Genomic DNA, 22,646 nt, shown 5'->3' on the forward strand with positions numbered 1-22,646 from the left:
GCTGGGGGCTTTGGTTGTTATTTATTTTTTTGTTTGTTTTTTATTTATTTCGGGGGAGATTTTTAGTTTTCTGTTTTTGGAATTGAATAAAGTTTAGGAACAAAAAGTGGAACAAAATCAGAAAGTACACGCACAGACAGGAGACCAGGGGGCCAACCAGAAGAAAAAAAAACAAAAACCCGTAACGAGGACGAGCTCACACAGACGCTCTGCTTAATTGCTTTCGATGGCGCGATTTGCTATTGGACCCATCCGCCCATCTACCCAAAAATCCTACTCGGAACATTTTTGCGTGTCTTTTGTTGTTGTTGTCGTGTTTGTTTACAGGAAAACAGCGCACCGGCTCCCAAGGCTAGCTCGCATTAGCCATTTAAACGTTAAATATGCATAGGTCGCGCGGTAGCACTAGGTATAACATTACGTTGGGACAAACAAGCCCCTCCCGGAAGTAAATTACACGGTAAAAAACGGCATTTGCAGCAAAAAAACAAAAATGCGGTTTGGGACGCGTCCGTTAATTAAAAAAAAAGAAAAAGAAAAAGAGAAGCCAGAAAGCGTTTCGAGTAGTAGGGCTAGAGGGGGAGGATAATTATATGGATTAGAACTATGGTTGAATTGAGCAAAAGGAATACTAACACTACTAATTAGATTGGCCTTAGCAGGATGAGGGCTACGGAAAGAAGCAAAACAAAAAAACAATTATAAAGATTGAAAAAAAAAAGAAATAGGTAAAGAGGTGAAAGTGCAACGGACGCAAAAGGGAAAATCATTTTTGCAACAACCAAACTACAAAACTAGAAAGGAAAATGCAAACAAAAAAAAACACATATCGTAATGATTGAAGTTTTGGGAGTGCAAACAACAACAACAAAAAAAAGAAAAGAAACAGGAATTAATCATACACACCTAAACCTAAACCGCTGCTGCAGTAAATGGGCGGACGCGCAAACATGGCCCCGCCAATCCGTTTCGCCCCATCCCATTCGCGCGGTACAGTTTAGAAACAATCAACAAAAAAAAATGGTAATCGATTTTTGTCAATTTTCGGGATTTTCGGGGATATGCGACAGTTTTGCAGAGAGCAGGGGGCTAATGGAAATAAAAATTAAAAATTAACTAACAGGAGAAGAAAAAAAGCAGCAACAGCAAAACAATACTGGGAATGGATATTGCAGTGTTTTCCGGGGGTTCTCATAGTTGTGGGACCCTTCCTTGACTCTTTCTTGTAAGCAGTGAACCTTCATATGATGGAAATTGGACTCTATGGCACCCTTACAGGGTTTCCCACGATTTATTGGTCAGTTCCCATGATTTTTTGGTGCGTTCCCACGATTTTTTGGTTGTATCCCATAGATTTTTGGTTCGATCCTATAATTTATTGGTATTTTCCGATTGGATATCAATACAATTAGACCAAAAAATTCTGGGAAACGACCAAAAAATCGTGGGAACGCACCAAAAAAATATGGGAATCCACCAAAAATTGATGGGAACCAACCAATATATCGTGGGAAACCCTGTATTGGACAGCCTCCTTGGAAATTCCTATTGGATTTGTTTCACAAGGGTGCTATATACACCAATTCCCATTACATTAAGTTCATTTTACGGAAGAAGGAGTCAATAAAGTGTCCCACAGCAAGGAGAACTCCTGGAAAACCCTGTAAAGATAACTTACTGCTGGTAAAGTAATTGTTGCGGTGGTACCAGAGCTTCTCTTTGTAGCCCCCCACCCCTCTTTGCCACCAGCACTAAAGGCTAAAGCAAAATGTGTACATCCTCTTTGTGTGGATTGTAGGTTTCCAGGCGCGACCGCCTGTCCCCCCTCCCGCTAACCTCGGCGGGGGGGTTGCCCATCGTATCGAAAGGGAAGCCCGGCATCCCAAATGGGCAAAAGGGGGTTGGCGGTGACGGTAGGGCCCACACTACTATTACTACTACTATTACCACTACTACTACTACTATTACGGCTCTCCTTCTCCTCACGTAATGATTTAATTTGATAAAAATAAAAAAAAAAATGGAGAAAGAAAAAAAACAAACCAAACCAAACGCTATGTAAACGCGAAAACAATAAAGAGCGGCACGCAGAGACCGTGCGTTTCAGAAAGGTAACACACGCAACAGAATTTATTTCGAGCACTGCTCACCGCAGCTGCTCAGTATTGGGGTGTGTGTGTGTGTATGTGATCCACAGCCGAACGAAGGGGACTTTTTGTTAGTAAGATTTAGTTTAGTTTTTCCTTTTTTCAGTTTCAAAGCACGTACGTCCTTACGATCGTGTAGCCGAGATAGAGCAGTATCAGCAGGGGTAGCAGTCGGGCCAGTGCGTGGCCACAGGTGCGCACGCTGCAGCGGCATCATTTGCGCAGATCGGTGAGCGGCACGTACATCACGTCCATCAGCTTCGTGTTCTGGATCTCGCCGTCGGACGTTTTGTCGATCTGCACCAGGCGCTGGTTGCCTCCCTCCGGGCCGACCGGTATGATCATGCGGCCGCCGGGCTTCAGCTGCTCGACGAGCTGGAATGTGGAGAAGCATTGGTTTTTAGTTTGGCGTGGAACGTTGTCCTCCGGCCCCTGCTTGGGTTCGGCCGTTTATTACCTCTTGCGGTATTTCCGGCGCGGCCGCCCCGACATGTATGCAATCGTACGGTGCGTGGTCCTTGCAGCCCCGCCGTCCGTCACCCTCTGCAAGGAGACGGAGAGTGAAATTGAACGGTAAGCAAATGGTGAACTGCTTTGCACTTAGATGCGTAAGCAACGGCACGTTACCGATGAGAACAATTTTGCCCGTATCGATCAGCGATTGGTCGTCCTGGCCGATGTTGTGGCGGCCGAGCGTCACCAGCTGCGGATGGTGCTCGATGCCGACCGCGTACCCGGTCGCCGCCGGGTCCCGGTGTATGAAGCGGGCGAAGCAGGCGGTCAGGTAGCCCGAACCGGAACCGACGTCCAGCACCTTGCTGTTCGGCTTCAGGTACGATTGCAGCAGCTCCAGTGCGTACGCGTGCTAGCCCGGGAAATGGAGAATGTGTTTGATTGTAGTAGTTTTTTCACTAACGGTGATATGATTTTTTTTATTTCTCGTAAGGACGGCCTGGTTGGCCGTATCATTAGTACACAGTTCCAATTATTAAATTACAGTTTCCAATTATTAACAAAGCACTTCCGCTGTCTGTTGTCGTACGAAATATGTTCTCTAATTTAATGATATGTTTAGGGTTTGGAAGTTTGGATCATTATCTTCATGGCGAGAAAATCGCAATGTAAAACGATCGTCATCATGAATGCAAACATGAGCCGAAAACTAAATCTTCCTCAAATTAGTACATTCTTACAAATAAATGTGTCGAATGTGTTGATATCGTTTATAGCAATAAAAAGTTGTTACGAACTTTGTAGATAATTTTTGAAGACCTTGATAAACTTGACATACTTTCGGACTTTTCCATATTAGCTATAAAATCTCTCATGACAAGAAAGCATTTTAGGCACTTTTAGTTTAAATTTTGTAAGAACTTCGTCGGCTGCGGAAACGCTTGCTGGACTTAAGTCAGAAGCTCAGCGGATTGGACTCCAGATCAACACGTCAAAGACAATGTACATGCAGGGAATAGGGTCTAGGGATAACACCCCAGATACCTTGCCCTGTATCACCATGGATGATGACACACTGGAGGAGGTGTAGCTTGGATCCCAAGTCACATGTGACTCTGACACATCCTTGGAAATTCAGAGGCGCATCCTCGCTCCTCGGGAGACTGAGATGGCTGAGGCATATAGCGAGGAGGCCTGTTAGCTATCCAGCCAAGGAGGTCATCGAAAGGGAACCCAACAGGCACCCAGAGGAGAGGGGCCCAGCGAGTACGGTGGGTTGACCAGGTCGAGGCAGACTTGCGGAGGATCGGTGTCTCAAGTTGGAGATCTGTTGACCGACAGCTCTAGTTCCTTATATATAAGAACTTTGTCGTTGGTCTCGATTGCAAGGACGACAGGTCTGCAAATACGCGAGTACAGGATAGTCATTGTCGGACAATTTGGAATTCAGGCAATTTTTAAGGCAATTTGTGAAAAAGGAAATCACATAAACTTTGTGTAGTGACTTTCACCTCTCATGTACATGAGATCTCTCATGCAAACAAATACATTGCAAACTCTTCTTTACTTATACAAAAGTACAAATGAGTAAAGTTCGATACTTTGTTAGGCATTCCAAATCTGCTTTTTCAGATGAAAGACAACTTTACCGGTTGTTCTTCTTCTATTTAATGTAAGGTGCATAGAAGAAAATTAATCCCTCACGAATTCCGGATTATTTATTTGGTATTCGTAAAAAGATATTCATCACAAAGACGAATAGTATAATTTTTGGATACTTTTAAGGAAACTATGGGCTCCATTTAGATCCCCCGCTTAGGTCCCCGAGATGGATAAATCCGCCTCTGATCTGCACGATGGTTTTTAAAACGTTCTGTTAGCTCAACAATACAGTGGAATACGTATTATACAGAAAAAACTCGTTTACGTCATGTAATTGGCATGAAATATGGAAAATTTTATCATAATATTAATGTTTGGGAAGATATTTGATTCCAACAGGACCCGTAAGGTTTCAACGAATTTGTGCGTGCGACTTGCAATGGCTTTGCAATTAGCGGTTATCCAATACGATTTTAACTCAACTAAGGTCAATGTGAATTTACTACCAAACGATGTTGTAGACATCAATTACGCAGTTAAATAAAATCTGGTTTGAATTTGCATGATTTTTACATTGTCACCAAATTTTGCTGGCGAAAGCCGCATGAAAAGTTTTATTTTTAATAATTCTATCGAGATATTATTGTATTTTAAATGACTCTGTTCAAAAAGTGAGGCGTAGAGTCCACTTCTCGATAGATAAAGTTCAATTCACGTAAGAAAGAGTCAAGAAAGTGTTTCTTTAATATTTCCCAAATAGATCGTTTTAAGAAAGATCTTTTATCGGTTTGTGTCTAGGAAATGTTTGTTGTGTCACTATTGACCATTTCCTATTACACTTATTTTCCAAAAAAAAAAAAGATACATCACAATTGAAAATTTATTGTGGTAAGAATATTAAAGTATAAAGTTAAAATAATATCTACAAAAACACTTGAACACCACATATGTAGTCTATTGTAGATCCAAAAGGCAAAGGTAGATTGCAGTAGTCTGTAATAGCAAGAACCACTGGACGTCTTAACTTCTCCGAGTGGTAGAGCCAGAGAAATGACAATAATACCACACTTAACCTGGCAATAGGTTTATATCAAGCGATTCCATTCCAACAAACGCTCAATGTTAACCGATTCTGATCTAGATTTCACATCTTTTTCCACCAAATATATCCCGAACAACAATGATATTGCTCGTTATGTGCGATTTACCTCATTAAGATATTTGTTAAGCATACAAATTTACTCGTTATGCGAAAAACTCGAACCAAACGGGTAAATGCTGTACATGCTTTAAAAAAAACATGAATATGTTTTCTCTGGGACTATCATCCATATGTCGCACTCTGTATTCCCTACTTTATGTTAAAAAATAAAATAAAAAAAGAAACACCTCACAGAAGTGTTACTTAAAAACCATACCATGTGGGGCGCACTGATGGTGGCACCGTGCCCGATTCGCTGCGGTTCGTCCTGGTACTGGGGCACGTTCGCCGGCACGTAGTACTTCCGATCGGTCGCTATCATTGTCTGCGCTACCGCTTCCGTCTTGATCACGTTAAACTCTACCAAAAAAAAAAGGAGAAATGGGGGCGTTTGCATGTGTGCGGTTACGTCTCCGAGGCGTACAGTCCCCATCAAACTTACCCTGCATCAGCCGGATCAGTTCCGCCTGTGTCGAGCCCTTCGATCGCCAGGCCATTTCAGTGCCCGTTCGATTGCTGCGGCTCGCTGGAGGAGGATGATTTTCAACCGGTTGTTTTCGTCGCTGGTGCTTGCCTGCGGGTGAAGAAAACAAGATGATAAAATACACACAAACACGCTTGGGGGTAGCTGAACAAAATTACTTCACGGCCAACCCAGGAAGACTTTTCCTCGACTCTTACGCGAGCGAGATGCTGGTTTTGTGCCAAAAATTGTTCCAAATTGGCTCCCAGTCCGATCGACCTCCTGTGATGTTGCTGTTGTTGTTGTTGTTGTTGTCGTTGCCTAGGAAGGGGGAGCTTCCTCGAATAGCATAGAAGCAGCTGCAGCAAAGAATTTATAGAAAAAAAAACTTATTTCCGTTGCAGAATTTTCGTCATTTGCAGTAAACTTACAATGTTTGCCCCTCAAAGGTTCGGCTGTTTTCTAATTTGGTTTTCCAACAACAACAACAACAACAACAACAACAACAAAACCAAAACAAAATGCCGAGCTGTCAATAGGTGACAACTGGTCGGGTTTGTTCACATGGCGCCCACCGTAAAGTGACATTTCAACAGTGCCAATGTCGTGTATTTTGTTACTTTCGCATGAAAAATAATGTTAAAAAAGTTAGTATTTAACTTTACAATTAAAATTCTTCGCCAGCAACGGTTTGCCAGAAAAATCAAAATCAATTTCCCTCCCATTATTTCTACTTCCCGTGCGCACCGACGCTAAACTGTCAAACGCACAGTGTGGCCAGATTATGTTGGCGGTTTTCGGTGGGAGCACCAAAATGTATCTGTACAGGCGGTCCCCGAGATGCACGGTCCACCTTTTAGTTAGCAACAGGATACCCGGGTATTTTTTCAATTTAAAACTGCAATAACTTTTGATTCATTGCTACCTGAAATTTTTCGTAGCCTCTCAACTTTTCATTTCCGATTTTTTGGTGCATAAATTGTAATTTTCAACAAGCTGTTAGTATTTTATTTTGATTTATTTTAGACTTTACCATGTTTTTATTTTATGGTATTTCATAACCAGCATTACCGAGTATTCCACACATTTTTAATAAAGAATGACGTTTCTCTTTTTCTTCTTCTTTTCGTATTCTGCTTATTTTCGAGTCAAATTCAAGCTTTTAACTCGCTTCAAATAGATCATTAGTTTTATCATAAACTGCCACCATACCATTCCACCAAATTAATGATTTGACATGATTCTGACTGAATTTAACAGTCTTAAACCTTTTGAAATGGTATTTAACATTCGATCAATACCAAAATTCAATAGATTTTTATAATTCATGTGTCAAATCAGTGCAAGTGGCTGAAAGAACTTTCAAATTTAGAACATTTTAATCTGGTCACCCTGTAAACGTTGGCGGATTGTTTTCCTTCGCACGTCAAAACGTCAAACGAACCGCGAGTGGCATTGTTACGAAAACAGCAAAAACATCTGCTTTCCCAAAAGGAAGGATGCTCCAGTGCGAATAAAGTGCGGTTGTTTTTGTTCCTTAAATTCGTTGCTTCGATTTTTCGACCGCACGCCCACACACACTAGCACGATGCTGCTGCGGACGGTGGCGTGCCGGTCCTGGGCCCGATCCTGCCTCTACCGGGCACACACAACCGTTGCGTCGCGATCGGAGCCACCGGCCAGTTCCGAGGAGGTTGCAAGCGCAGTGAACGATCTGTCCAAACCGGCACACGTACAGGCGCCCAAGCGGAAACCGTTCATGAAGTCGATGTTTCTCGGCACGGTCGACACGGAACTGCTCACCTTTCCCGAGTCGCTAAATCGGGACGAGCAGGCCCGGCTGAACCGGCACCGGGAGGAGCTGGAGCGGGCGCTGCAGGCACCGGCCGGACCGGACTCGATCCGGCTGGCCGGTCTGCAGGGGCCGCTCGCGTACGGAGGGAAGCAGTTCACCGAGACGGAGTTCGCGTACGTGCAGGAGCTGGTGGCCGGCGAGCGGACCGTCGCGATGGGTGCGCTCGAGCACAATGCGATCGTGAAGCTGCTGGCCCAGCACGGTACGCCCGAGGCGCAGGAACAGTATCTGGCCAAGCTGTGCGCGGGCGAGACCGTCGCAGCCGCGGGGCTCTACGAGCTGAGCAGCTCCCGGGACACCATGTTCAGCACGGTGGCGTCGCTGGACTTTACCGGCGGCCGGTGGACGCTGTCCGGCTCGAAGGTGTTCCTGCGCACCGGCCCGGCCGACCCGGACCTGCTGCTCGTGGTCGCCTCCACCAAGCGGATGGAGAAGCTGAACAAGGAGGATGGGACGATTGCCGCCTTCCTGGTCGATGCGCGGGCGCCCGGCGTCAAGATAGCGGAGGCGCCGCTCGGTACCGGTGGGCTGGCCCGCGTCACGGTGCACCTGAACCGGGTGGAGGTGCCCGAGTCGGCACTGGTCGGCACGGAGAACGAGGGCGGCACCGTGCTGTCCAAGTTTCTGTCCGCCGTGCGCGTGCAGTCGAGCGTGGTGCGGGTCGCGCTGCTCAAGAAGGTGCTCAACGGGCTCACCGAGTTTGCCATCCACTCGAAAGCGGCTACTGGCGATATGATGTAATTGTGGATTCACTTTCTTCTAGTTGTAGCTGCTGAAAATTGCTAATTTTTGCCTACCATCCAACAGGGATCTGGAGCTCGTGCGCGAACAGCTGGCCCGCATGGCCAGCGTGATCTACGCGGCGGAAAGCTTAATCTACACCACCGCCAGCCTGATGGACGATTACGAAGGCCAGGACGTGGAGATGGAGGCCGCCATCACGAAGGTGTTCACGACGGGCAGCCTGCTGAGCCTTGCCACGCTGCCGCTGCAGCTGCTCGGCCCACAGGCACTCAGCGGCGAGCGCCCATTCCAGGCACTGTTTGACGATGCGCTGAAGCTGTTCATCGGCGACGAGTCGATCGATTCGGTCAACCTCTTCATCGCCCTGACCGGGCTCCAGTATGCCGGGGTGAGTGGCCCGCTCACATGCAGTTGCTGCCAACCAGTGCTGCAAAATGTCACTGTCAATGTCATACAAAAAATCTGACCGGAACAAATTCCATGTCAGCGTCAATTGTGATCATCAGAGATGATACTCAACACGATTGGTGTGACCAATATATGCTTGGTGACATATTGTGTGGAACCAACTTTTGGTCAGTCACGATGTCATGACTTTTTTTTCAATGTGATCAGTTCTGCAAAATGTCACTGACATAGTCATGACAAATTCCGGTTGAAGCTAAAATAATGTCAGCGTACCGATCTCTACTATGATGATCAGAGGTGAGACTCAAACAATTGTAACGACCATCAAATGCTTGGCGACAGTTTGTGCAATCAACTCTTGATCAGTCACTTTGTTTTTGTGTTGTGATGATCACCGATAGAAAATGTCATGACCAAGTGAGTGATCAAAAGTTGGGTGCTAAACAAAGTGTTACTCAAAAAGTTTGAGTCTGATATCTGATAATTACAGTTGTGTTGACTTGAACTTCATATCAGTCATGATGATTATGCTTGTAACTGCATTAAGCTGAGCTTAAGTTAGAGTAGCGCAGTTGGTTCAAGCACTCGCATGTCATGACACACTTTCATTAAGTATCAGCAATGAGCATCAAGCTACCATGGATATGTCATTGTTTTCGATTGACGAATATCTTGTGATGTTCATGAGATTTTGCAGCACTGCTGCCAACGTTGCTAACCTTTGGTTTTCCCCATTTTCCCCATCCCACAGATGCACACGCACGAAACGATCAAGAAGGATCGCAACCCAGCCATGAACCCATCCCACGTGCTGTCCCGGCTGTTTGACAAGACTTCGATCGAGCATCCGAAAAAGTTCGCCGACCTGCAGCAATACTTTCACCCGTCGCTCGAACCGGCCGCCCACTGGATCGAGCAGTCGGTGGTGCGGCTCCGGCTCGCGACCGAGTGCGTCCTGTCCCGCCACGGGGTCGAGGTGATCGAGCGGCACCTGGAGCTGGGCCGGCTCGCGACCATCGCTACGCAGCTGTACGCGATGGTGGCGTGCGCTTCGCGGGCCTCCCGCTCCTACTGCATCGGGTTGCGGCATGCCGCCCAGGACGTGCACCTCGCGAACATGTTCTGCCGGGAGGGCAGCGAGCGCGTCCGGCTGCTGGCGCTCGAGCTCGAGAAGGGTCCGTACATTACGAGCGACGACGATTACAACGTGATCGCGCGCAATCTGTTCCGCGAGAAGCGCTACTACTTCGAGCATCCGCTGACGCGAAACTTCTGAGCAGTGGGCGTGTGTGTTGATGCGGCTTGTTAGTTGTTAAGGAAATGGTTAGCGCAAGCTAGTAAAAAAAAAAAACGAGGAGTTTCTGAAAAATATTAATTCCAGCTGCGTGAATCACTAGCCAGTTACCTTTTGGCAAACGTATATCACAGATATTGGTTTTCTTGCCTAGCTTTTATTACCCACAAAACCCCGTTGGGAACATCTTGAGATACCTGCAAAGCTTCTGTATTCAATCGGTTTGCATCTACGATGGAACCATCGAACGTAGGGAAAGTTCTTCTCCGTTGCAGCTAAATATGCTTAACTATCTGTAAGATAGACCTACCAGATCTTGAGCATTGATGTTACAGGGAAACGTTACACAGCGCTGTGTGGTTGTGAGTTATGAGAGCTGTGAGACACAGCGAGAGCCGACTATCTGCACCCGATAGAGAGACGAATGAGAGGGAAACATCGAGCACACGGCAAGGCGAAGCAGATCGAGAGCCGGCAGAAGACATCGGACGACCACACCGCGCGCAAGTAAACTATAGTAATAAAATCGACGACACTACAAGCGTATTTTGAAAAATTCATAATTTCTTTAACAAAAGCCTTCTTGTGCAACACCAACAACATAGTTCCACGATTGACCCTGTGACTAAAAGATGGTGCCGAGAAAAAAAAAAAAACGTATGACTTGGCGATCAATACTGGCGGAGCTTATATATTTTTCATTCGAGAACGGCACGGTCCGGTCGTAACGCCCGGCATAAATTTGCACATTCTCGCGTGCGCTGGGTCGAGAGCTGTACCTTTAAACCGCAGCATTCTCTGCATTGGTTCGATCAAACAAACTAAGCAAAGAGATTAAAGTAGTAGATTAAGGTAAAAAATAATATTACATACAGCGTTTACCATGGACCTTTATGGACGGAAAAACAGCGAATGTATGATGGGTGCTCGGTTCTATCTCTGTGAGTGTTTTTCAATAATTTAAAAAAAGGTTGCTATGTCTAATTCTAATCAGCACACAAATTCTACTAAATTTCCTACCCTATTTCCTACACTATTCCTGCGCTGCACATTTACTACCGGGTATTGTTTTTCGTCTGGAACTGGCATTTTGTCGGTTCCAAACCTAGGTTCAAGTATTGTTCCAAATCTGAATCCGGAACGGTTCAAGGTACTGTTTCAGAAAATAAATTCAATCGGGAGCTTTAAGGTTTAAGGATTGGAGATCAACTCTTCCAAGATCTCCAAGGATTTATGAATCTCCAATGGTTTATGAATCTTCAAAGATTAATAAATCCATTAAAATTCATATATCTCCAGGGATTCATATGAATCTTTAGAGTTGCATGATTTGCAAAATAGTTAATTTGCGCAATCTCACCAAACAACATCCCCAGCATCTTAAACGCGTCGCGGCTTTAAGCCGCGCATGGACCGTCTCCCCGGATAGCAAAACAAACTATCCGGCTGCGTGGACTTGCCAAGAAGTTCCGAAAGCCTGTATAGGCTGGCACGACCATGTAGGTGGTTTCTTCAAAAAGAAGAATAATGCATTTTTGGAGATGTATGAATCTCATGAGAATCCCTAGAGATTAGTGAATCTTTCAAGATATATGCAATCGTTTGAAATGCATCTTTCGAGATTCATGAGTCTTTGCAACCGGTATTCAGATGCAGATGCAGATTCTGAATCAGATTTACCCAACAATAGTTCCAGGGCCGGTAGGGGTTGATAAAGGGTTCCAGAACCGGTATGGATTTATGATCGGTTCCAGGACCGATATGGGCTTATGATCAATTTCAGAACTGGTATGGGTTTATGATAGATTCCAGGACCGATATGGGTTTATGATAGGTCCCAGGGCCAGTATGGGTTCATGATGGGTTACTGGACTGGTTTGAGTTCATGATTCGATCCAGGACTGGTATGAGTTCAGGATAGATTCCAGAACTGAAATGGATTTTTGATGGGTTCCAGAACCGGTAAAGGTTCATGATAGATTCCAGGACTGTTATGGATTCATGATAGGTTCCAAAACTGATATGGATTCATGATAGGTTCCAGGCCTGGTTTGAGTTCATGATAGGTTCCAGGACCGATATGGGTTCATCATAGATTCCAGGGCCGGGGTTCATTGTAGGTTCCAGGACTGGTATAAGTTCATGATCGGTTCCAGAGCCGGTAGAAAGTTATGATAGATCCCTGAACTAATATGGGTTGATGATGGGTTTTAGAGACGGTATGGGTTCATGATTGGTTCCAGGATCGGTTCAGTAGTCGATGCAGGACCGTTTTTATGTTGTGTGCAGTTCTTGAGCCGTAAAAGTTAATGTATTGGTGTCAGGACCAGCATGAGGTTTGTTTTGGTTTCAGGTCTCTTAAGGGGTCATACGTACCTTCTTTTGAATTTGCCAAATTAACCAGTGTAACATAAGAAGCTGTGTTGCCTGATCGTTTCAGCGTTTCAACGAACTATACATTAAAAAAAAAAATAAATAAATGAAAGCATAGCTCACTGCAATCCAAGCCAAACGGGCCAGTGGAAGTTGTACATCGTCACAGCACTTCGGCAAACGGCTTCAACACGGCCTAACCGTTACGTCCCGGATTGCTTTGGATCGGTGATTTTGAACGTTTGATTACTGTTTCTTTCTTAGTGTGCTGTGCAACCCTTTTCTTCACGACCCAGTCGCCATAAATCCCCCGAGCATAAACATAAATAAGCAATAGCGCCCGTCCCTGCAAGCACTCGCGTTCCAGATGTTATCTATTCACGTTTCCCCGTGCCCGTAAAGAACAAGCGCACGGCCACCGTTTTCTACCGCCCCCCAGGACAGGACAGTTGGCGCGGGGGAAGTGTGGGAGGAGTGTCCCGCTTGTGTTAGTGGGCAGTTTGTTGGGCAGGATATTTCATCGCAGGAACAAATAGAACAGGAACCCAAAATACACACACACACACACACACACACACACACACACACACACACACACACAAAGACGAAAAGGATAGAAAGCGCACGCGCACACTCCAACACCTCTCTCGCCCCGCTGTCTACCCACCGACCAAGAATAGGGAAGGAAGGATGTGACACGGACGGATGACACGGGTAGTGTATGTTTTGTGCCTTGTGGCCGTCGAAAAAGTCGAAGCGTCATCGTTTACCACCAGTGCGAAGCGTGTACCGGAGCGTTCCACGGGTTTGGTTTGTGCCGAAATCGGTTGCGGTGTGGACGGTGCTGCAGTGTTTTTTTGCCGTTTGTTGCAATTGTTGCAAACAACCCAGAGAAGAGGAGGTGGCAGACGAACACACCGTGCACAATCCTCCCGACCCCAAACGCACGCACGTGCAATTATGTGCGGACTGCCCTTCCGGGCGAGTGTTTAGCCAACAACGGAAACGCACCTCCCGCCCCCCCCGACGAAGGGAGGGGGGAAAGGGGCCGTATGGCAGGATCGGAGCCGCCCGAAAAGCAGTAGTGCCCTTGGAGTGCATCCCGTATTCGAGTGTGTGTGTGCGATTCACAGGAATAACGTCATCCAGGAAGTGGTCCGCTAGCCAAGGAACGGGAGGATATCTCTTGCTCTCTTCAGAGTGTCCCCCTTCGATGTAGGAACCACAGATAAACGCACACGCACAAGCCACACACACACATACCCAAAAACAAGTAACAGTTTTCTTCCGTGTGTGGCAAGTGTTGACAGACGCAACGTAGAAAAAAAAAAACAAACAACACGTCCTGTGTAGCAAATCCGGACACCGAACGTCCCCGCTCGCGTGTAGCTGTAGTGCGCTAGTGTCTGTGTGTGTGTGTGTGCCCCTTTTCCCTGCCCCCTCCTCCCTACGCGTGTGTATTATGTCAGCGGTCGTGCACTTTGCCCACGACGGGATACTGTTCCTGCTGCTGATCTACGGCATCATCGCGCTTGCAAAACCAGTACGCAAATGGTGGAGTGACCGCCACCAACAATATCCTTGCTAAATGCCCCCAAATCTAGTAGTAGCAGTAGTAGCCTAAGTATTGCGCCCTCTGTTTGCGTTTTGTTGTGTTGATTTTTTGCCCTTTTTTGTTGCGTGCGTGTGTGTGTGTGTGCGTTAAAATCGCGCGCGCGCCTGCTGCGTTAGCGCAGTGTGGTTTTACGCACCCCAAAACAAACGGTGGCAGTTTTGCCGTGCAAAATCTACCCTGCCATCCCAACGCATCGCTCTGCCTTGGAGGATTGATTTTCTTTTGCTAAAAGACCACCCCTCCGCCCCACCCATCTCTCCCGTGTCCCATGGCGCTCTCATTTTGGTTTGTTTTGTTTTTGCGTATGCGCACTAGTGATGGGCAAATTCAACCAACAATCCGGAATCGCTTCCGAACGATTCCGCTCCGAGAATCGGAAGCGGTTCCGGAAGGTAGGTGCAACACTTCAGGCTCGGAACCGTCCGGAGCCGCTAGCCGGGAGCCGTCCGGAGCCGTAAAATATGAAAAGAATAGTTAAGCGCTTCCAGTAGACTGATGACTCAAGGGTTATAGGCGCAAACAATTTGTTAGACCGCCTGTTCTGGGGTTGGAACACTCTGTTCGAGAAATGTGCCAAAGATTCAACATTGCATCGAATAGGCAAAGCGCGACGGAGGTGACAAAATGCTGTCAGATTTTTCAAACCGTGAGCTCGTAACCTGGAGCAGCCAGGAACTAAAGTTGACAAAAGATTGACCAACAGTGACAAAATTTGACGTTCACGAAAAAGCGTAAACAAACAGTTAGTTGGCGCAGTTGTAACCCAATGCTAGAGTAATATTGCTAAATTGCATGTTTCTAATTGATTTAGCACTTCTTAAACAAAATATTGATCGATGATTGACAAGCAGTTTCAACAAAGTTGATTTTTTCCCACATTTAACACCTCTGTGGCGCCGCACCTAATGAATTCAGGTAGCAATGACTTCAAAGATCGTGTCGTGACAATTAAAGATCATGTCGTAATCTTTGAATTGTTTAAAAAAGATTCACGAAAGGTGTACCACGGTCTTGAGATAAAGCATGAAACCCTGTATTGTTGGAAAAAAATCTTCAGTACATTTAATCAAGAAGACATTTTGTTTACTCATCGACTCCTAATTTTGTATCAGACGCGCGTTTCCGCGGGCGCGTTCAAACTGGTGGTGGGAGCTCGGAATCGGGTCTACCCGATTCCGATTTCATGTTCGAAATCAACTCCGGAGCTGATTCTGATGCTGGAATTCGATTCCGATTCCGGAGCCGATTCCGGAGCCCATTCTGGAGTTGACTCCAGAGCCGATTCCGGAGTCGGCTCTGAAATCTATTCCGGAATCGGCATCAGCTCCAGAATCGGAATCGACCTGGGAATCGCAATTCGCTCCGGTAACGGAACCAGGATTGTCTCCAGAAATGGAATTAGCTCCGGAATAAGAATCAGTTCTTGAATTGAAATACAAAGTTTCAGAAGCAGATCAGTCCGGGAATCTCCATCGGAATGAATCATTGACTAGTAAATTTGGATTTTTTGTGGCTATCAATACGACGCATCATTGGACCAAAACGCTTATTCTTTTGGAGATGCTGAAACCAACCTCGATTTCGAAGCCAATTTCGGAGCGAATCGATTCCGACGAATACTTATTTTTTTTCCATCACTAGTTCAAAGGCGTATAACAGTAGAACAGTTCCGCATAGATATTAGGCTTGGGCAATTCGGTTAATTTTGATGAAGGTGAACGTACTAGTTCTTTCATGAAGTTGAACTGAGCGTGAATCGCGATTCATTCGTTCATTTCAGTTGAATAAAATAGTTCAGTTGAATAAATAAAAATTCTTTTCGCGAACGTCCTGGTATTACGATTTGCGTTTATATTTGCGTGGGAGAAAATGAATCTTCTATATTTATTTCGGATTACTTCAATCCGGTTGCTCAAACCAATTTAACGAGGACCGCAAATGTCGCCAGCATATTCAAGGTGAGGGCGAACGATGGAGCAATAAAACGATTTTAAGCATCCGAGTAAAATCGGAAGTTATTCGGAATATAAGACGTTGGGATTTATTAGCCCTACCAATTACATATTCAGTGTGCTCTTTAAATGTTGAATTTTCGACTAGTATAACGCCTAAATCACCGATAGAAGAAACTCGAAACAATCTTTCAATATTTATGAAGTAATCTGTAACAATGGGTGAACCAGAACGAAAGAACGATATAATAGAACATTTAGAAACGCAAAGTGATTGTTGGTAGTCCTGACAACAGTTTTCAAGTCGATAAAGAAAACCCTGCATACATATGCAATCGATACAGTTGGATATAGGAAGGAATATTTTTAAGACATCTGCGTAGAGAAGATGGCCGTTGTGAGGCAGTACTGAATTAATATCACTGATGAAAAATAGGAAAAGCAGCGTCTGTTGCAACTGTCCCGGTCGGCTCCGGACGGTTTTATTTAGTCGGAATCGGAGCCGGAGTAGCACTGCTCGGAAGCGATTCCGAGCCGTGGGTGCGATTCCGATAACCCATCACTAATGCGCACAAACAGTATGCGCTCCCCAACAATGCTGAGTGTGTTTGTTGCTTAAATCACTAATTTCTCTGTGTGTGTGGTTTTTTGCCATTCTCCCACCCCCCTCCCCCCACCCCCCTCTCCCACCAGGTGGCTGGATCGTCGCTGGCGCTGTGTGAAGGCGGCCAAACATGTCTTCCACCGAAGGAGTGCTGCGCCCAGGGCTGCTGCTATCTGTACGCGCCGCCGGGCGCCCCCCGCATCCCGATGGCGAGCGGGGACCACGTGCTCGGGCTGCTCTTCCTCAACCACTGGTACTTCTGGTGCTTCCTGTTTGCGGTCGTGCTCGCCCTGCTCTGCACCTGCTCGCTCTGGCGGCGGCGCCGCCAGCTGTGCGGCTGGGACGCGTCCGCCCGCCACTCGCAGTCGGAGGGCGATTCGGCCGGCTCGTGCTACGCGCCGCCCCAGTACAGCCGCTGCAACTCGTTCCACATACACGCGCCGCCGCCTTACACGGAGGTAAGCCCATACGCCCCGCCCCCCCCCCCCCCTCCCCACCTGAGCAGTAGTAATAATGTGTGTTGTTATTCTTGCGCTGCGCCCTCCAGGTTGCCTCCAAGCCAGACCTGTACCCGCTCGTGTTTAGCTACACCGATCCGGGCAAGGGGAGCAGCGGGGCGAACTACCTGATGGTGCAGTACTTCCGGAACTACATCGTGCAGCCGGTCGGCAGCATCTCCGGCACCAGCACGGTCGACTCGCTCAGCTCGAGCTTCATCTGCAACGCGAACGAGGCGAACACGCTGGTGCCGCCGCCGTACTCGCGCGCCGCCAGCCCGGACCAGCTGACCGTCGCCTACCGGAACTACCTGCTGCCCCGGTCCGCCTCGCAGCAGGTCTGCCTTACCGCGTACGAGCGCACGGCGGTGGTGGCGGGCGCCCGCAGTCAGCCCGGCCCCGGCTACCACCACCATCACCATCACCACAGCCACCGGGACGACGATTCCGGGCTGCTGCTACACGACCAACAGCAGCACCAGCAGCAGCAGCAGCAGCAGCAGCAGCAGCAGCATCGGGATGAGTCGCCCCATCCGGGCACGATCAGCCACAGCAGCAACAGTGTGTCCCTGCTGGAGTGCGGCCCGGAACCGGAACCCAGCGAGCGGGGCGGACCGAGCCACGACCCGCCCGGGGCCAACTGTGATCGGCAGCGGGCCGGCGGGCTCGTCTGCAAGCACTGCTGCTCGCTCGGCGACATTGCGAGCGAGCGGCGCCCGGACGGTGGGCCGGCCGCCGGTCCCGCCCTCCACAAGAGCCTCGACACCTGCTGCCACGTGCTGCTGGACGAGTCGCTGGCGCATGCGGGCGGCCCGAGCGGTGGGGCGAAGCAGGCGGGGCGGCGCCACTCGGGCGCCGTCTCGAGCGTCGGCTCGAACGTGTCCAGCCTGGTCAATCTGGAGGGGCCGGCGAGCTCGCCGCCCCGCGCCACCAGCCCGACGGCCGAGGTGCGCGAACTGCTCGAACAGATACGCCAGCTGCACGGCGAGGAGGCCGGTGGTGGTGGTGGTGGCGGCGAGGGTGCGACCGGGCGATCAGCACAGCCGCCCGCTAGCTACCGGCGGCCGTCGTCGCTGGTCGGGCGGCGCAGCAAGCTGTTCGCGAAGGGCGGTCCGCCGCCGGGCGCCTCCCGCGCCATGTACATACCGGTTGCGTCCTGCGCGCCCCACACGGCCGGCGGCCAGCGGCCCCTGCGCAGCCCGGCCTCGATGTCGAGCGCGGCGAGCAGCTTCCTCAGCCGCCAGCGCCACTGCTGGCTGTCCAAGTCGGCCCCGACCACGCCCGGCACCGGGCCGGGCAGCTTCGGTGGCGGCGGCGGTGGGGGTGGGGATGGCGGAGACACGGCCCCCGACAACCGGCCGCTGCTGCTGACCGAGCAGGAGGAAGACGGCGAACAGAACGTTTAGTGGCGCCGGGAGGCAGGCAGTTAGGCAAGCAAGCAGGCAAAAAGCAAACAGAAATCAACGAAACCCATTTCGTGACCACACACACACACACAGACACTATCGAAGCAATATGGAACGACCACAGATACTTACCGAGGCGCATGTGGTGTCCCGGACAGCCACCCTCCCCCTCCCCACACCCGTGTGTGATCCAAAGAACGGAACGAAAGCAGCGACAATGGCCTTAGACGTGTTAACATCTTGAGTGTCATGGCCAGTTTTGGTTTCCCGGGGGGGGCCAATGTCATCATATGTGATAGAGAGGGAGATACTGATATTAAATCCTTATTTGTTCCATGAGGTAAGGCATATGTCCTATGCCTTATCCAATTCTTCTAAAATTCCTGTACTATACGTACGCTGCAGGTTTGTCGGCTTTGGTAACTGTATCGGTTCCGAGTTCCGAGTATGGAAGTTTCGTTCCGAATCCGGAACAGGTACAGTTACAATTCCGGAACAGGTACAGTTACAATTCCGGAACAGGTACAATTCCGAATCCGGAACAGGTCCAGATACAGTTCCAGAAAAGGAATGAAATCAGGTGCTATTTCAGGACCGGCATGGGTTCATGATCAGATCCAGGACCGGTATTGGTTCATCATCTGTTCCAGGTTCGATATGGGTTTAAGCACAGTTCCAGGACCAGTATAGGCTTATAATAGGTTCCAGGACCGGTATGGACTCAAAATCGGCTCCAGGGCTGGTATGGATTCATGATAGGTTCCACTGCAGGAATTGGTTCATGCTCGGTATGAGAACCTGTATGAATTCATGCTCGGTTCCAAGGCCGGTATGGATTCAAGAGCGGTTCAAAGACCGGTATAGATTCATGATTAGTTCCAGGACCAGTATGGGCTCAAGAACGGTTCCAGAATCGTTATAAATTTATAATCAGTTTCAACACCGATATGGATTCATGATCGGTTCCAGGACCGGTATGGATTCATGCTCGGTACCAGAACTGGTATAAACTCAATAGCAACTCCTAGGCTAGTATGGGTTTATGATCAGTTCCAAGACCGGTATAGGTTCATAATATGTTCCTGGTTCGATATGGGTTCATCATCGGCTCCAGGACCGGTATAAGCTTATGATGGATTCTAGGACCGGTATGGGTACCGGTATGATCGGTATGGTTTTGAAGATGGTAACAGTTCCTGAACCGTTACGGGTTCATGGTTGGTTCCAAAGATGGTATGGGTTCCCACTCGGTACCAGAACCGGTATGAACTCAGAATCAACTCCTGGACTTGGTATGCGTTCAGTATTTCTTCAAGTACTTATATGGATACAGTCTTTGTGGTTCCAGTTCAATCATTTCGGCGTCCATTTCAAGGTAAATGGAATTCAAGTAATGTCGTTGCGCAGCACTCTAATGTGGTCATATTTACTAGTTATCATGAAATTTTGCAACAAAAAAACTAGATGCTTTCATCAATGAAACATCTAGTTAAACAAGAATCCAAATCCACAATGTTGTATTACCGATGATTGATATCTTAACACAAAACGAAGAAACGTACGAAAAGAACGGATCGAAAATTAAAAATTTATCATTCGCATCTCATGACTTCTTCTTCTTCTTTGGCTTAACAACCGTTGTCGGTCAAGGCCTGCCTGTACCACTAGTGGGATTTGGCTTTCAGTGACAAATTGATTTCCCCCCATAGCAGGATAGTCAATCCTACGTATGGCGGCACGGTCTATTTGCGGATCGGACCCATGACGAGCATGATGTTAAGTCGTACGAGTTGACGACTGTACTACGAGACCGCATCTCACCTTGTTAATATTCAATTACTGGTTGCCTCCGCGATACCAAATCAGTAAAATTTGCTCAAAGAACAGTCAAATGTATTTCACCAAGGTCATGTTTCTTTTCTTTTTTTATCTTGTTGCAAAACGTCACAATAATATGCCTTACCTCATAGAAGAAATTAAGATTTAAAATCAGTCATCTCTCCCGCTATCACCTCTGCACAGGTGTTAAACAGCTCCATGGGTGGGTTCTAGCGAGGCGGGGTATTTGCTTTTGGGACGCGCAGTCTGCGTGGTGGCTTTGGCATAGATATGTGTGTGTGTGTGTGTGTGACAAAGACAACAACAACAACAACAAAACAATACAAAACCTACCACTTTGTTCCGGACCAAGCAAGTGTGTTTCGTGTCTGTGGCTGTTCGTAACCCTTACTTTACATCCTATCCTCTCCATTTCCTTCACCCCTCGCTCCCTCGTGTTTCGCTTTGCTACGTTTGTATTCTTATAAGTATTTGTAAAGCAACAAAATGAAAACAAAAAAAAACAACAAAAAAAACTAATGCCGGAAACACACACACACACCAGGACAATGGCAAAAAAGGTAACTGACCATTCCAACCGACTTGATTGAGAAGTTTCAGAATGTTGGTAGAAATTTACTTCTAGTTACGCCGCTTCTTTTCCGCATTTGAACACTGTTCACACACACACACACACACAAAAAGAACAATAAGCATGGGTGGGGGTGCCCGAGAGGGGTGTCGGGGGGTAGTTACCAGAGGACAACGAGAAACAAAAGAAAACCCCCATCTGCACAACTCGAAGCCGTACACTGATTTAGACAGTGAGAAAAGGAAAGACAGAGAGACAGAGTAGAGATAAGGAGAAAGGGTTATAGTATCTTAGTATTCAACTCAGTTTCTGCAACGAAATGCTTTCATTAACGACACAACCGCAATACAATAAACTATAGCAAGAAAAAAAACTCAACAAATTTAGACATATTTGGCATTTAACGTGTTACTTGTGGCGACTGAGGAAACAGTAAACCGTACTCTTCCAGGCCTTGAAGCGTCGTTTTTGAAGAGTCAGGTGAACCGCTGCTGTAGAAGCGGAACGAAAGGTGGAAGTGCTACTTCGAACGACACCTGAATGGAGCAGAAGCAGGAAAGGCTGATGCAAGTGGCAGAACAAGGCAACCACTACAGCAGCAGTAGCAGCAGTAACACCAGCGACAGCAATGTTGATGGTAGACGCCGAGGTGCCCCAGCCATCTCTGAATGACATTACCTGCACCATCAACCAGTTTAAGAGCTGTAAGTCTGTTGGTAGGGGTGAACTGGCCGCCGAGTACTGCAATATTAGTTATGGGTAAAGTTGGTATAAATCCCGAGTTGACTCTGATCCGACTCCGATAATTGCAGAACCGACTCCGGAAGGTAGGTCAGCCCAGCATTATATGGAGTCGTTCGGAGTCGTCCAAAGTCGTCCAAAGTCGTCCGGAATCTGAAGTCTCTGACTCTGATCCAACTCCGATAATTTCGGAATCGACTCCGGAAGGTAGGTCAGTCCAGATCTGGTAGCAGGAGGAGTGGAAGCTGGGTGTCATTCGCCCAGTCTACAAAAAGGGTAACAGGCTGGTTTGCTCGAATGTTCCTGCCATCACAGTTCGTAATGCGTCCTTCAAGATCCTGTCCCAGATCCTGTTCTGCAGATTTGCGTCTCTTGGTTAAAATTTCTTTGGTAGCTACCATGCTAGGTTTGTTGGAGGCAAATCCACCACCGATCACATTTTCACTCTACGGCAGATCCTCCAGAAGTGCCGAGAGCGCACTTCAAGGCAGCCTACGACACCAGATACTGGAATGAACTATGGAACATCTTGCAGTGGTACCAAATTCCTACGAAGTAGATCCTGGCTGTTAGAGGCCACCATGAGCGGGGTTCAGTGCTAGGTGAGAGTGTCGAAATTGACGTCGGAATCGTTGGAATATCACAGGGGTCTGAGACAAGGAGATCCTGTCTGCTCTTCAACATCGTGTTGGAAGGTGTCATTCTTGACATCATCGGTAGGACAACACCAAAGATGTGTGAGGCGTCGACCCAACACAAACGAGAAGCAGCAAGAATTTCATTCAGCTTCAACGCGACCAAGACGAAGTAACTGCTTGCTGGAGGTTTGGCCCGTGATCGTGAGGCCCAACTGTGAGGCATTGTATTGTATGACGACGATA

The 22,646-nt window shown here is 47.7% G+C and overlaps 3 protein-coding genes across 4 annotated transcripts; 2 read left to right on the forward strand and 1 right to left on the reverse strand.

The window, feature by feature from the left end:
* Nucleotides 1-2,101: 2,101 nt before the first annotated feature.
* LOC120960425 (protein-L-isoaspartate(D-aspartate) O-methyltransferase) lies at nucleotides 2,102-6,407 on the reverse strand. 2 transcript variants are annotated; one of them, XM_040384338.2, is made up of 7 exons: nucleotides 6,298-6,407; nucleotides 6,085-6,225; nucleotides 5,846-5,977; nucleotides 5,621-5,763; nucleotides 2,775-3,012; nucleotides 2,605-2,690; nucleotides 2,102-2,522 (listed from the first exon to the last, which is right to left on the reverse strand). In XM_040384338.2, exons 3-7 carry the CDS (start codon nucleotides 5,898-5,900, stop codon nucleotides 2,361-2,363), a joined length of 684 nt encoding a protein of 227 aa, XP_040240272.1. In that variant the 5' UTR covers nucleotides 5,901-5,977; nucleotides 6,085-6,225; nucleotides 6,298-6,407; the 3' UTR covers nucleotides 2,102-2,360. The 2 variants fall into 2 exon arrangements, with proteins under 2 accessions (XP_040240272.1, XP_040240269.1); XM_040384335.2 differs by having other exon boundaries at nucleotides 6,046-6,225.
* Nucleotides 6,408-7,277: 870 nt separating this feature from the next.
* Nucleotides 7,278-10,248, forward strand: LOC120954756 (complex I assembly factor ACAD9, mitochondrial). Its single transcript, XM_040374956.2, has 3 exons — nucleotides 7,278-8,458; nucleotides 8,529-8,853; nucleotides 9,625-10,248. The coding sequence occupies exons 1-3, from the start codon at nucleotides 7,455-7,457 to the stop codon at nucleotides 10,147-10,149; spliced, it is 1,854 nt and encodes a 617-aa protein (XP_040230890.2). The 5' UTR covers nucleotides 7,278-7,454; the 3' UTR covers nucleotides 10,150-10,248.
* A 1,714-nt stretch (nucleotides 10,249-11,962) lies between these two features.
* On the forward strand, nucleotides 11,963-22,363 carry LOC120950885 (uncharacterized). Its single transcript, XM_040369276.2, has 3 exons — nucleotides 11,963-14,083; nucleotides 16,801-17,169; nucleotides 17,259-22,363. The coding sequence occupies exons 1-3, from the start codon at nucleotides 14,003-14,005 to the stop codon at nucleotides 18,612-18,614; spliced, it is 1,806 nt and encodes a 601-aa protein (XP_040225210.2). The 5' UTR covers nucleotides 11,963-14,002; the 3' UTR covers nucleotides 18,615-22,363.
* The last annotated feature ends 283 nt before the right edge of the window (nucleotides 22,364-22,646 follow it).

Source organism: Anopheles coluzzii, chromosome X (assembly GCF_943734685.1).
Source record: "Anopheles coluzzii chromosome X, AcolN3, whole genome shotgun sequence".
Taxonomy (NCBI): domain Eukaryota; kingdom Metazoa; phylum Arthropoda; class Insecta; order Diptera; family Culicidae; genus Anopheles; species Anopheles coluzzii.

Excerpts from the sequence above, each read along its gene's own strand:
- LOC120950885 (XM_040369276.2), top strand. The coding sequence starts at position 14,003 with ATGTCAGCGGTCGTGCACTTTGCCCACGACGGGATACTGTTCCTGCTG. Across the intron at positions 14,084-16,800 it reads TCATCGCGCTTGCAAAACCA|GTGGCTGGATCGTCGCTGGC; the intron begins GTACGCAAATGG and ends CTCTCCCACCAG. Across the intron at positions 17,170-17,258 it reads CGCCGCCGCCTTACACGGAG|GTTGCCTCCAAGCCAGACCT; the intron begins GTAAGCCCATAC and ends TGCGCCCTCCAG.
- LOC120960425 (XM_040384338.2), bottom strand. The coding sequence starts at position 5,900 with ATGGCCTGGCGATCGAAGGGCTCGACACAGGCGGAACTGATCCGGCTG. Across the intron at positions 2,691-2,774 it reads GGGCAAAATTGTTCTCATCG|AGGGTGACGGACGGCGGGGC; the intron begins GTAACGTGCCGT and ends GTCTCCTTGCAG. Across the intron at positions 2,523-2,604 it reads CGCCGGAAATACCGCAAGAG|CTCGTCGAGCAGCTGAAGCC; the intron begins GTAATAAACGGC and ends TCCACATTCCAG.
- LOC120954756 (XM_040374956.2), top strand. The coding sequence starts at position 7,455 with ATGCTGCTGCGGACGGTGGCGTGCCGGTCCTGGGCCCGATCCTGCCTC. Across the intron at positions 8,459-8,528 it reads GCGGCTACTGGCGATATGAT|GGATCTGGAGCTCGTGCGCG; the intron begins GTAATTGTGGAT and ends ACCATCCAACAG. Across the intron at positions 8,854-9,624 it reads CCGGGCTCCAGTATGCCGGG|ATGCACACGCACGAAACGAT; the intron begins GTGAGTGGCCCG and ends CCCATCCCACAG.